General features: G+C 45.1%; 1 protein-coding gene across 22 annotated transcripts in view; it reads right to left on the bottom strand.

The window, feature by feature from the left end:
* LOC144755239 (scavenger receptor cysteine-rich domain-containing protein DMBT1-like) overlaps window positions 1-14,737 on the bottom strand; it is a 593,569-nt gene that overhangs the window by 466,154 nt on the left and 112,678 nt on the right. For all 22 annotated transcript variants that reach the window (XM_078643959.1, XM_078643958.1, XM_078643963.1 and 19 more), the window contains one exon: window positions 3,130-3,174. In XM_078643959.1, coding sequence (XP_078500085.1) covers window positions 3,130-3,174 — 45 coding nt within the window. The remainder of the gene's footprint in view (window positions 1-3,129; window positions 3,175-14,737) is intronic.

Genomic DNA, 14,737 nt, shown 5'->3' with positions numbered 1-14,737 from the left:
GTTTGCTCTTTTCTAATGTGAATGTTGAATCTTGTGTTTTTCTGGGTTTTCATGTGCGGGGGATGGGGTGGGGGATGGGGGGTTTGGGGTTTGGGGTTGTTTTGGGGGCTCTGCATCAGCTTTCAGGGGATCTAGGCGAGGATCCAGGGGGCAGTTGGGGCAATGTGGTACAATAGGAGCTCTAGAATAGGAATGTGCATAGGTGATCTGTTCCTCTGATTGACACGATGAGTAGAGATTTGAAGGTAGTGAGCCTCAATGTCAGGGGCCTCAATAGTCCAGTGAAACACTCTGCTATCTTATTTCTCCTGGAAAATGCAGAGGGTAGTGTGTGCCTGCTACAGGAGACCCATCTCCTCTCGAAGGATGTCTGGCGCATGGCAGACAATCGCTTTCCGCTCCAGCTGTGGTCTTCGGGACCGAATAAAAAGAACAGGGTGGCCATTCTCTTTAGTGCACGAGCGCATTGCAAAATTATCTCCCAAGTGGTGGACATTAAAGGCAGATTTCTGGCTGTTCGTGTGCAATGGGGGGAGACGCAGTTTACTACAGGGTCCATTTATGCTCCAAACGTTAAGCACCTCAACATTGGGGAGTGCGCGGATACACACTCCACTCCGAGGTGCACAGCGTTGCGCGGATTTCAAATCCATCTTAGTTTAAACCGTTCAATTTTTGTCTATGTATTTCTTCAATATTTGTCAATCATGTTTGTCATTATTTCTTCCTTATTCATCAAGTACACACATTTTCATACTGTATTTAGGTAACTTCTCATATTTTTATGTGTCCATCCGGACTTCTTTTAAAAATAAGATCCCAATACACCAAATTGTTCAGAGCAGCATTCATTTATTTCGGACCCAATGCATTTCGGGCTGCCATCCAGCCCTTCGTCAGGGGTAACTGTGAAAGGACAATTGTGGATGATACGTTACTTATCTACATAGACCATATCACATTTAACATTTCTTTTCAAAATTTCATTTGTTTACAAATTTACATACATTCATATTCGACGTTACCAAACCCCTCTCGGACTGGTTCCGTCTTAATTTGGCCTGGTATGGGAGGTTGGCGGCTCTGAAAATGACAGTACTCCCCCGCATATTGTACCTCTTTCAAATGCTACCTTTGAGTCCTCCGCAGGGCACCCTACGGAAGCTGCAGGGGCTCCTCAATAGGTTCTTATGGAACAATAAACGGCCGCGGCAGGCATTGTCCATAGCGATCACCCCCGAAGGTGGCAGGGGTGCTGGGCTTTCCCCTGCTGATAGCGTACTTTCAAGCCTCTTGCCTTAGTTACATAGTCAAATGGAATGGGCCCCTGTCTCGTAAACATTGGAACTTTATGGACCAGACAGTGGCAGGTTGTAATATTTGGCGGGAGTTGTGTTTGCCACACAAGCATAGAGCCTGGGGCCTTTATTCCTCCTCGGTGACTTCCCCGACCCTAAAGGCATGGGATCAGCTGGCGCAACATAAGGGGTGGACTACGTTCCCCTCCCCAATGTCCCCTATCGTTGACAACCTGGATTTTCCACCGGGCCACACGTCCTCAGTCTATCATCGCTGGCGAGAGGAAGTCTGTAAGAGGGTGGGTTCCCTCTTTGACTTAGATGGCCTGATTCCGTTCACCCAGCTACGCATGGAGTTCTTCCAACTGCCGATGGCTGACGCTTTTCACTACTCACAGGTGGCACACTGGGTGACCCAACCAGCCAATGTTGCCTCCATTTCCCGGCCTTTGACGGCATTTGAAAAATGGTTGGTCTGCAAGAAAGACGACCGGAGACTCATCTCGGAGCTATATGCGATGATTTTGAGCCAGCCTCGAAGGCAGCGTATGCCCGTGTAAGTCCGATGGGAAACGGAGTTGGGGCGTCCGTTGGCGAGAAAAGAGTGGGAGCATGTTTTCTATTGCGCACAGCACACAGCCTCAAATACGGCGGGCACCGAATCGGCCTACAAGGTAGCGGCCTATTGGTATTACACTCCAGCGCGCGTTAGAGCATGGGACGTCACCAGGTCGGGCCTCTGCTGGCAGGGGTGAGGTCTTTCAGGGACACTGGTGCACTTGTTATGGCACTTCCCGAAGTTGGGGAGGTATTGGACCACGATCTTAGATGAGTTAGATGCTGCGTTTCAGATTACATTCCCTCGGATGCCGGAGCATACACTGTTGGGGCTTCCCCACCCTAGGTTTTTTCCCCTGCGCTCGCTGAAGGGTAGACAGATTGCGCTGGCTTTGTTAGCTGCGAGGCAGGTTCTTCTGGCGCACTGGAGTTCTCCGACTGTACCTGACTCTTGAGACTGGTTTCAAAGACTCTGGCACATTCTAGCAATGGAACAACTCTCGCTGGGAATGGATGGGAAGGGTTCTTAATATGCTAAACTCTGGGGCCCGTTCTTACAGCTCCTATCCAGAGACCTCTGAGAAGTAAGTTGCCCGAAGTATCTGTAGATCTTGCAACTCATTCCTTTAGAGTCAGAGCGGGTTAAGCCCGTGGATTGAGTTTTGCCTGGCAAGAGCAGATGGATCCTGGAGAGTGAGCAGCGCAGATAGAAGCGGGGGTCGTTCTTGGGGGAGGAGGGCTGGGGGGGGGTTCTGTTTTTTCTTCTTCTTTCTTGTTGTTACTTGATAAAAGGCGGAGGTCATGGCACAGGCGGGGCTGTTCCTCTAGTTCTTTTTGCCTACGCGGGGTCGTCCTCCGGGATGTAGGCCCAGATGCTGTGTCATTGCAATGAGTCTACTATGCCGGCAAGTTGATGTAGGCAGCTGGGCTGTGTACCATATGCATTCCCGCATATTAAAAATTATTGACTCTAAACTAATAACCCAATTTCTTGCAGGCACTAATTCATGTAAGAGAAGCCCCACTGGACAACAGCATTACTACTCCCTCCTGCACAAAATATGCATTTTTTTTATTTAATTGATTTATTTATTCATTGATAAAAAACATTTAAATAAGCAATGCTTGTATGCCAAATGCATCACAGCTTTTTATTGAGTAGCATATACAGGCTTGATAAAAAATCAGCAATAGGCAAGACAGAACATAAATAAATATTATTATCCACATATTTACATCATTTTTAAACAATAATTGAAATTCCATACTGTACCATCTCCAGTTGCTTCAGAGGCAAACGTTAATGTTGATTGTCGTGCTAGAAACAAATCAGAAATGCACTAAATTAAATTACCACCATGGTGGTGTAACTTTAAATGATGCAAATAAGTAGCTAGTGCTTTCACTACCAAATCTAATGTGCCAGACTGTGGTGCCCTCCCCAATTGCAGCATTGAAGCATGTAGGTCCCTCACTTTTTCCAGCACACCACTTTCCTTGCTCTAACTACTTACACCACCAAGCTTTATTTGTCCTCATAAAAGAGTGCTGTTATGACATTTGAATGACTTACAGCACTACAGAAACACAAAGAGAATTAAAGTTGTGGTGTTGCTGTTGTGTGCAGCAAAACAATAATGCCATTGCTTGTTCAGTAAGATTGGGGGGTGTGGGCTTCGGATTTCCCAACAATCATGCTGGTAAATAATGTTAAAATACATTATACAACAAGCAGGGTGCACAAGAAGGGCTAATGGGCAGTGGAAAGTAAGAGGAATGGGGATTGGTATGGGTACAAAGTGAGGAAAATCAAATTACTTTGTGAACATTTTTTTTTAAAGCCTTGCAAAACAGAGAGAGGAAGAGAGTGTGTGTAAAAATTCCTAGTGAAATCCGGTACACACCTCAACATATGCGACTGAAAACATTTGTAAACAACAATTTATCACAAAATCCATTTAATAGGGGGATTAACACCCAAAGCACCAACGCAGAGGGAGCAGTTTCTGTCTCTGTGCAGAGTTGAGTAATAAAGGCAGTTACTTATTCAAGTGAGGCAGAATTTTCACTACAAAATGGTGACAAACTCAACTCTTTGGAGAACCTGGCATGCACTGCAAGATTTATCAGGAGGAACAAAAACGTTTGGAACGGTTGTTGGCTGTGATAGACAACCATGAAAATATGTGAAGGATCGCGGGAAATTACTTTATTAAAAAAAAGACCTGAAGGATTGTAGTCTGTGAAGTGTACGGGAGAGGCATCAGAGACCCACCTCTTTCAAAGTTGGCCAGGGCAAGGTATGCAGAGTGGAGTGGCAGTGTGGAAAAGTAAATTTTGCCATGTTGTATGTGCCTACGTGTTCCCCATCTTATGCTATATGTGCATGATCGATATGCATGTATTCCCCTCTGATCGATTAAAGACGCAATTACAGTTGTGTCCATCTCTAGTATGCCAGTTTCCAGTCCTCGTGAAAACAACGAATATTAGGCCTATGTAAACCTACGTTGCCACATTTTACAGTGTGCACGTTAATTCATTGAATTGTCCCCGTTTCTAGGCCTCAAAAGGGCCCGGACACCAGATTCAGCTCCTGTCTCCTGAACCCTCTCCGAGGAGCGATACAGCCCCCACCTGCATCCCTGACCCTTCGCTTACGTCCTGTCACGCAGTGCCCGGCCCGGCCTGGCTCTGCCTCCCAGTCTGCCAAGAGTATGTTATGCTTCCAGTTATCAGTCCAGCCCTCCTTCTCTGCATTCCTAAGCTACTGCATCGCATCAATAGTTTCCGTCATGGTCTAGCCTTTATGTCTCCAAGTAAGAGAAATACTGTATTAATATTCATAGAATATTCCTCGCACACGCAATACATGTAGAATTATGCCCGCATCAGTCTTAGTGTCTAGTAGCCTTTGCCCTGATAACTCTTGGATTCTATCAACATGTACTCCAAACACCAGATACCAGATATGCCTTAGGTACATGTCGCTCTGACACTCCAGACTTTAGTCTCCTCTTCTAGCGCAGAAGTCATAGCCCCCTCCATGTTTCCGCCCCATTTATGACACTTCTGTTACGTTTACATCACATGTCTATGTATACGCCCTGTACACGCCTTCTTTTTACATCATTTTGCCCTTATCTTTCGCGACTGCTACGAGTCACGCCTACTGCTACGCCTACTGTATCGAATGTAATGCAATTGTTTTGATATATATACTGTGCACCCATGTTAAAAGTTGCCCCTTGTCCTTTCCCATTCCCTGGCAGCTGCCATCCCGTGCTATTGCAGGCTGTCCTGTTCCTGTCCTTTATGCCTGATTAAAGCCTGTAGACTCAAGATACCTCGAATCCTGACTCTTATTTATTGAGCTACCTGTTTCATTCACTGTAATTAAAAAATAGTACCGGTAATTAATTATTTATTTACCACATAATGGCGCCCGAACAGGGACTTGCCCTTTCCCCACGCGCCGGCGAAGCCACGCAGGCCCCCTGACCCTCTGCAGCCGTGACGGAACTCTACTGCGCACCGGCAGATATTTCTGCTTCAAGTATCCCTCAGGCCCACGGAGGAGACGGAGGTTGCGGTCCAGCATCCAGACGAGGCGGTGAGGAACGCGGCGAGTCCCGACCAGAGCCCAAGCCGAGAGTCCAAGGTCCGAGGTATCCGGAGGCCCACCTGTAACTGAAGTCCGAAGTTCGTAGTCCGTCGTCGTAGCAGTCCAGTCCAGTCCGAGGCCTTCCGTTCTTGCTGCCCGGTGAGTACCGTTGCTGGGGTAGTATCTAGACAGGGTCAATTAATTTGTCTCTGGTCCGTGGGTTTGGGTACGCAGATCCAACACGAAGTGTTCACCTAGGTGGACGCGGGTCCTGACGTGTCTCTTTATGGGACCGGTAAGTTTCGTGCTGTTTTAGCAGTGCATCTAGTCATTCTAGTAAGTTCCGTTCTCGAGAAATTCATGTGTTCTGTTCTCAGTATACCAGGTAATATTCTGTCCGAACTGTTATTTTAAATGTTATTCAATGTGTTTTCAATGTCGTGGTATGAGTGATTTGTTTTCCAGTCATTATTGTGTTTATCGTGTATTGTATTGTGTCCAGATTCCAGCCTAAAGAATGCCTCTATTCTCTAAGTTACGTCAGTTAAAAACCAGAAAAGGATTGCTCGAGGAAGCAGTTCCTGTCCCGCCTAGGGACAGTCCAGGTCATTTTATGTATCATAAGCATGGCTTAAGTGCCATAATATATCTAGACTTATGGGTGGATTACACCAAGGAATTAGAAGAGAAATATAGATGGCCCGTATCAGGTACGTGGAATGCCGAGTGCATCATGCGAGTAGAAGAAGCATTATGGAAAAAGAAAGCCAGACAGTCCCAGAAAGATGCCATCGAGTTATGGCGCAAGGAATCTCATAGAAGAATCGAAAAAGAAATCAGAAAAACAGAATTAAGTAGGGAATCCTCAGAAAGAGCCCAAGAAAGGGAATTGATCGAAGTAGGTGAACGAGTTAAAGCAGAACAGTCAGACAGACAGAGAAATGCCCTTATTAAGGGTATGTATCCTCTTCTTGCCGAGGGCTTGCCAAAAGCAACCCCGGAAGCACCATGTAATTTTCCGCCGCCATTAGTTCCGATCAAGCTACGTCACAAACCGACCGCAGCTGATATTTTTCTCTCGTCCTATCTGGACGATACAGTCCCAGCATATGCAAATCCTGTCCCGCCTGCTCCCGTAAATAATGTAATTCCTGTTCCTCCAGCCACCGGGGCACCCGTTACAGCACCTGTTACGGTACCCCCGGTCCAGCCTACAGTACATGTACCCGCTACATCAGTCACTCTCCCAGCACGTACAATACCCGTCGACGATTCTAGTCTAGGAGCCGCGGGGGGAAGTCCTCCTGGAACCCCGCCTCAACCCAGACGTATAACGCTACTCGAGCTACATGAACGAGCGTTACAGCGTTCGCCCAAACTTCAGTCAGTTGCAGATATCAAGCGAGCCCTTACCGAATGCCGTTATGATCCAGTTTCAGGCGATGATGATATGGTCCTGTATTCATTGCGTGTAAGACGGGTGACAGAATATTTAGACACCCTGCCGAATATGAAAGGATATCTAGACAGAATATATCGTTTTATCCGTACAGGAGTAGATCCAGAAAGTATTGGCGACGCCATGGTTCAAAGAAAAGTCGAGATCCAGCTCATGCTTTTAAAGTTTCTAATTAATTGTTTAATAAGGGAACAAGATTATCCGGATAAAGATCCGGAAGAAATGAAAGTCCTGACTAAGTGGAGTGACCATATAGCCGAGGGAAGACACAAGACACAGAACTGTATAGAGAGTATGTACAAGAAGATTCGTAGGGAAACAATAAAGTTACACAAGAAACGAGAAGCAGCACAAGTAACCGAGAAAGAAGACAACTCTGATAATGAAGAGGTAGACAACGAGAATCCCTCCAGAATAGCGTATGTAGGTAGAACTAGACTTCCCAACCGACATTCACGCCTAGATCACAAGAAAGTTTTCCCTCCTCCAGCACCAGAACAAGGTTCTCTTGAACAAGTATTTCAAGGTACCGATCACATTCTGAAATCACGAATCGGTTATAGTGAACTTAGTACAATGCATGAACAAGAACTAGCCCGATCAGCAGTCCGATGGACTACTGATTCTACCACTTTTCCAGACGAAATAGTGGCACAAATGTTTCTGAAACTGCCCCCAGCCGAGCAGCGACTGGTGGGTATGTATATGATCCAGCACCTCATTACACTGTATGAGGGACAGCATTCTGATCCAGGTCCGTTACATGATGTTCTGAACGAGTTACTCCAGTATAGATGGAGAGGTCTAGGTACCGATTTAATTAGCGTCATTCTAGAACAGCGCCACAAATATCGAACGTTCCTGAATCCGCATTTTGTTCATGTCCCACCTCCAGAAAGTAAATCATTTTACATAGATAGACAGCATCCGTTACGAGAAGTACACCCAGTTAGGACAGCGGGTGGTGAGCTAGAACGAGTATTTGTTTACACCCCTATCACAAAGATGGAACTCTTAGAGATGAAAAAGTTAATTCCCTGTCACGACAAAGATCCAGCAGGGTTCCATCGAGAATTAAAAGACATGCTCCGTATGGGAGAATACACGTATCCTGATATCATTAAAATGTTAAAGGTCCTGTTGCCCGCAGGGGTATATGAAAAACTCAAGGAAAAAGAATGGGAGGTGGGAGAGAAAAAGATAGATTGGACAGCTCTAGAAGCTGAAGATAATTCACGAGTACCAGGTACCGGTCTTGGGGGTAAAGCTAAAGAATTGCCCGAGTTATTGATACAGGTTTTGCCAAGGTTACTAGCCACGAAAAAGGAAGATTGGGATGCAATCTCAGCTTGTAAACAGAAACAAGATGAAGACACTAGTGATTTTTATTCTAGATTCGAATTTTTTTTTATTATTAACAGTGGTCTGAAAACAAGTAGTGAATCGTACCCTCATCTTTTTGTTACCAAACTGGTCAAGAATTCAAGTCCACAAGTTAAAAATCGAGTATTGAAAGTCGAAAGTAGTTGGCAAGCTAATACTCCGTCACAGATGTTACAAATGCTCCAGTATCACCAGAACAGAATCAGGGAAGAGCAAGAACACGAAAGGAGACGTATGAAAGACACAAAAATGAAAGTATTATTGCACAATCAGTTCCACAAGACAGTCAGAAGAGGGGTCCGAATCAAGCCAGTCATCCTGCAGCTCCCGTTAAAGGGACTTGCAATTACTGTAAACAGCCAGGTCATTTTATAAACGAGTGTGCAGTTCTGAAACACAACATAGCTACTGGTAGAACTAAAGAAAGACCACGTCCGCCTAGACAAGAACAAGTTTCACAGACTTCTCAACCACCACAGAATGCACAACAGACAGTTCCAGCACCGCAGCCTATCGCTGCAACACAGCATGTTACACAGCAGATGTACCAGTATGCCCAGACAGAGTATCCAGAATATCAGCAGTATTCATGAAACAGCCTAGAGAGGGAGGTAGGCTTGCCTCTCATCGAGATACCTGTAGATCAAGAGGGTCCCTATGTACACAGTCAAGTATTAGGGAAAGACAGAAAGTTTTTGATTGATACAGGGGCAAGTAGGACTACCATCAGTCATGACGAGGTTCCAGGGGCTCCACTCTCAGGCTCTAAAAATGTTTCCCTTGGATTTTCAGGAAAGCCGATTGTTAATGAAATTTCGAAACCAGTTACTCTAGAAGTTGGTCCATTGTCCCGAACTACTGATTTGTTACTCACGAAATTATGTCCAGAAAATGTGTTAGGCATTAAGACATTAAAAGAATTAGGTGCAGTAATTTGCTGCTCCCCAGAAGGGGTCCGATTGTTTTTGAGAGACTTTAAAGGTCATTATGTATTACGTGATTTTGATCCAAGATTATTGAATGTACCACAGCATTTATGGGCGCAAGGTCCAACTGATGTAGGTTGTATGCATATCACACCCCATCGTGTGACTCTAAAGCAAGGTATAGTTTTGCCACGAATCAGACAGTACAGATTGCCACCTGAGGCTGTAGCAGCCTTATCCAAAATTATTGACGAGCTTATTGCTCAAGGAGTGGTTGTAGAAACTGACTCCAATGTATGTAATTCTCCTATCATTCCAGTCCTGAAACGTACTGATCCAAATGCACCTCCAGTATATCGATTAGAGATTGACCTTCGAGAGCTTAATAAATGTATCATACCGCAGTACCCAGTAGTCCCAGATATTTCATCACTCTTGACAGCCATTGATTCTGAAGCTACGTTCTTCACAGTTATCGATCTCAAGAACGCATTTTTCAGTGTCCCCATTCATCCAGACAGCCAGTACCTTTTCGGTTTTTGTTTAAATGGAAGGAGCTATAAATTCACACGAGCTCCTCAAGGTTTCACAGAAAGTCCTAGTATTTACAGTCAAGCACTTAAGAGACAACTAGACAATATTCACATGCCAACTGACACTGCCCTGCTCCAGTATGTCGATGATCTACTGATCACAGCCCGTTCTGAACGTGACTGCGAGCGTGCGTCACTTACGGTTCTGTATTTTCTGGCCGAGCAGGGGCACAAGGTGTCTCCTTCCAAATTACAATTCTGTGTCCAGCAAGTGGTCTACTTAGGTCACTTACTGTCCAAGTGGGGTAGGCAGTTGACACCTGACCGTATCCAGTTAATAGCGAGTCTCCCACAGCCCAAGACACAGAAGGAGGTACGAGCTTTTATTGGCCTCACTTCTTATTGCAGACAATGGATTCCTCAGTATGCATTTCTAGCCAAGCCACTGATACAGTTAACGACACAGGAGGCAGCCGTATCGACTGTCCTCCCTTGGACCCAGGAACATACACTTGTTTTCGATGAATTAAAGAAAGCCTTATGTCAAGCACCTGTTCTAGCAACACCGAACTACAGTAAGCCTTTTACACTTTTTGTCACAGAACGTGATGGTACTGCATTATCTGTTCTTACACAAGATCAAGCAGGACAGTACAAGCCCTGTGCTTATTTTTCGAGCACATTAGATCCAGTAGCCCAGGCTTTGCCTGCGTGCCTCAAGTCAGTTGCAGCCACAGCTCTAGCTATCAGACAAAGTGATTCCATAGTGTTAGGACACTCCCTGACAGTACAAGTTCCACACTCCGTGGAAGTTCTTTTAAACCGAACACAGACTCAGCACTTGACAATTGCACGTTTAACAGGTTATGAACTGACACTGTTTCAGCCACACATAGAAATCAGACGCTGCAACATTCTAAATCCAGCTACACTGTTACCGTCAGTTACTTCAAAACCTGCCACACATGACTGTGTGGAAGTTGTTAACACTATGACAAAGCCAAGACAAAATCTGACAGACATTGCATTACCTAATCCCGACCTGACACTCTATGTGGATGGTTCATGTATGAGAACAAGTACAGGAGAACTAGTAGCCGCGTATGCAGTGACTACTGAAACTGAAGTTATAGAGACACATCGTATTGACACCCTGTCTGCTCAAGCAGCAGAGCTAGTTGCTCTGACCCAAGCCTGCATACGTGCCAAGAACCTGAAAGTAAACATATATACAGATTCACGTTACGCATTCGGAGTCGTACACGACTTTGGAGTGCTCTGGCAGGAGAGAGGTTTCATGACTTCTCATGGAACCAAGATTCAGCATGGTCTCCTCATTCAAGCTCTGTTAGATGCAATACATTTACCGACAGCAATTGCTATCATGAAGTGCAAGGCACATACGAAAGTCACTGACATCATTTCCCAAGGTAACGATCTAGCAGATCGAACAGCCAAGCTTACAGCTCAGACTCCAGACATTCCAGTTAACACGACACAGACACTCACTCCAGATCCGACTACTTGTATGACAGTTAAGGACCCTACACAAGATGTCATAGACATACAGTTACATGCTACTCCCGAAGAAATAAAGAAATGGTCCGAACAAGGAGGGGTCCAGACAGATCAAGTATGGTTGACGAAGGGAAAAGCCACATGGTTTCTCCCCGACTCTATGGTTCAAGTCATTATTAATACCGCACATAGTCCAGCACATCTAGGAGAAAAAGCTATGTTAGACAGTATTCAGAACCTTTGGTTCAACAAACATTTACGAGCTGCAGCCAAGCAGAAAGTCCGTACCTGTATGATATGTTGTCAGTTCAATCCAGGTAAAAGTGTCCCGGTGGAACAAGGTGGATTCCAACCTCCTGACAACCCTTTTGAAGTCCTCCAGATGGATTATATTCAGATGGAGCGATGTCGAGGTTTCAAGTATGTCCTCGTAGTTGTATGCGCTTTGTCCAGGTGGACAGAAGCATATCCAGTTCCAGATTACACAGCCGCGACCACTGCCAGGCAGTTGGTTCGTGAGTTCTTTCCCCGCTATGGACTCCCTAGGGTCGTGTATTCAGATAACGGCCAGCCATTCTCATCTGAGCTCATGAAACATGTTTCCCTTCTGTTAGGGTACCAGTGGAAGTTCCATTGTGTACGCCATCCTGAAGCAGCCGGTCTCGTAGAGAGACATAATCAGACTTTGAAAATACGCATTGCAAAAGTATGTAGAGAAAAAGGTGTAGACTGGCTAGTTGCCCTGCCAGTTGCTTTATTTTATATGAGGATGGTTGCACATTCCAGATCAGGTCTGTCCCCGTATGAGGTCGTATTCGGCCGCCCCCAAACATGTGGGGTACACCTAGACCCCGCAGTATTACAGATGTTTCCAGTAATATGCTGACAGATTACCTAGCTTCCTTGATGTCTGCCCTACACTCATGTCGTTCACAGGTTGCCGCCGCATTTCCAGACAACACCGAGGTGAAACCGCATGAAGTCGTTCCCGGTGAACACGTATTGGTCCGAAATTTTGATCGTTCAAGTCCGCTGGAGCCCCGTTGGAAGGAGCCTCGCATGGTGTTGCTAACAACAAGGACCGCCGTGAAACTCGAAGGCAGGAAGGGGTGGGTCCACCTGAGCCATATTAAGAAGTTCCATGGATTACGAGAAAAGACTTTTGCTAAGGACTGCCTTATTCCTAAAGACTGCCTAAAAACAGACTCTGAACTCAAGCTTCCTCTATTAGAGAAAACTCCGCAGCAGGAGTATAAAGAGAAACTCCGGTCTAGTAAAATAAGTCAGCCAGTTTAATTGTCTAAGTCCCTCTCGGGTGAAACGGTTAGACAGGTTCCTGACATGTATGAGATAGACCCCCACAGTGAGAGAGTTAGTCAAAACTCTAAAAGATGTATTATCGTTCTATTTTTCTTGTTATTTCTGAGTCTTATGGTTACTTGCACAAGTTATGCTTTACATTTATGTTTTCCAATTTCACATGTACATATGTCTTCTAATGCTACAGTAGAGCACACATTTAGTGATCTGCCTCCTCACGAGCTATCCTATCGTCTTGCTATGCGAAATAATACATTCATTCGAATGTTACACTATTCACACCAGACCAGCAATGCTACTAATTGTTGGGTGTGTGGTCGACTTCCCCCTTTCCAGACACCGAAGGGAGTTCTGCCACTCTTTCCTTATCCGTTTTCACATAATGGTTCGTGTGGAGCATGGTCCACTTTAACGTCATCCTCAACTGATATGTTCCTTCTGAATAGAACATGTTTTCCAGACAAGCAAGGTCTCTCCCATAGAACAGGGTTAGATCTAGAAAATGAAGTATATGATTTAGGTAATTATTCCTCGAATTTCATGGTCCTGAATGTTCAGTCTGATACTACTCCAGATTTGCCTGCTATTTCAGTACTACCAGTCAAAGGCGAATTATGTGTTAGAAAGAATGGTTCCGCACATGTAGGACATAGTGATTGTACTACTACTGTCGAGTATAGTGACAGTGGGAAATCTATTTTCAAAGCCTCACGTCATTCTTATTTTGTTTGTGGTCAGACCGCATATGTTCGTCTGCCCCTCGATTGGGATGGAACATGTTATATTGCTTTCCTACTGCCACCAGTTTTTCTAGCCCCATCTGATTATCACAGAAACACACATCTAGTACACGTCAGACCTAGAAGGGAGATCGAGTCCCCAATAGTCGATCAAACTGAAACTACTCTAGAACAGTATCAAGACTTCAATAAAGGTTTCTTCTTCTTTATAGGACCTGTCCAGAATAGTAAGCTAATACGTAGACTAACCAGAACCCTTGAAGCAGTAGTGAATGAGACTACTTCTGCTCTAGGTAACTTAACTGAAGAGCAATCTGCTATGAGATTTGTCGTGCTCCAAAATCGTCTCGTTCTTGACGTCATACTGGCCGATAGAGGAGGAGCATGTAGAGTCATCGGATCTAGTTGCTGCATTTTCATTCCTAATAACGCGCCGTCTGTTTATTCAGCTATAACCAGACTTCATAAAATTGCCCATCAGTTACACCAGAATCCAGAATCTGGAGTATTATATCTGCTTGGGGATGGAAAGTATTGTCATTCCTAGGTATTGCAGTAATGATTATATTCAGTTGCTGCCTCTGTATACAATGTGGCCCTGCGATTTGCGGCATGTGCGCTACCTCTTGTATTCCTAGTCCTAAATCCCGTTCCAAGACAATTCGAGACGATCAAATGATGCTATATGAAATGATAGATGGTATCATGAATATTGATGTTTCCTGATGGAAACGTAGGGCACAAGGAGGGAATGTGGAAAAGTAAATTTTGCCATGTTGTATGTGCCTACGTGTTCCCCATCTTATGCTATATGTGCATGATCGATATGCATGTATTCCCCTCTGATCGATTAAAGACGCAATTACAGTTGTGTCCATCTCTAGTATGCCAGTTTCCAGTCCTCGTGAAAACAACGAATATTAGGCCTATGTAAACCTACGTTGCCACATTTTACAGTGTGCACGTTAATTCATTGAATTGTCCCCGTTTCTAGGCCTCAAAAGGGCCCGGACACCAGATTCAGCTCCCGTCTCCTGAACCCTCTCCGAGGAGCGATACAGCCCCCACCTGCATCCCTGACCCTTCGCTTACGTCCTGTCACGCAGTGCCCGGCCCGGCCTGGCTCTGCCTCCCAGTCTGCCAGGAGTATGTTATGCTTCCAGTTATCAGTCCAGCCCTCCTTCTCTGCATTCCTAAGCTACTGCATCGCATCAATAGTTTCCGTCATGGTCTAGCCTTTATGTCTCCATGTAAGAGAAATACTGTATTAATATTCATAGAATATTCCTCGCACACGCAATACATGTAGATTTATGCCCGCATCAGTCTTAGTGTCTAGTAGCCTTTGCCCTGATAACTCTTGGATTCTATCAACATGTACTCCAAACACCAGATACC

Source organism: Lissotriton helveticus, chromosome 5_1 (genome assembly GCF_964261635.1).
Source record: "Lissotriton helveticus chromosome 5_1, aLisHel1.1, whole genome shotgun sequence".
In the NCBI taxonomy this organism is placed as follows: domain Eukaryota; kingdom Metazoa; phylum Chordata; class Amphibia; order Caudata; family Salamandridae; genus Lissotriton; species Lissotriton helveticus.
Note: the sequence above shows the minus strand (reverse complement) of the source record. Positions and strands in the feature narration are given on the sequence as shown.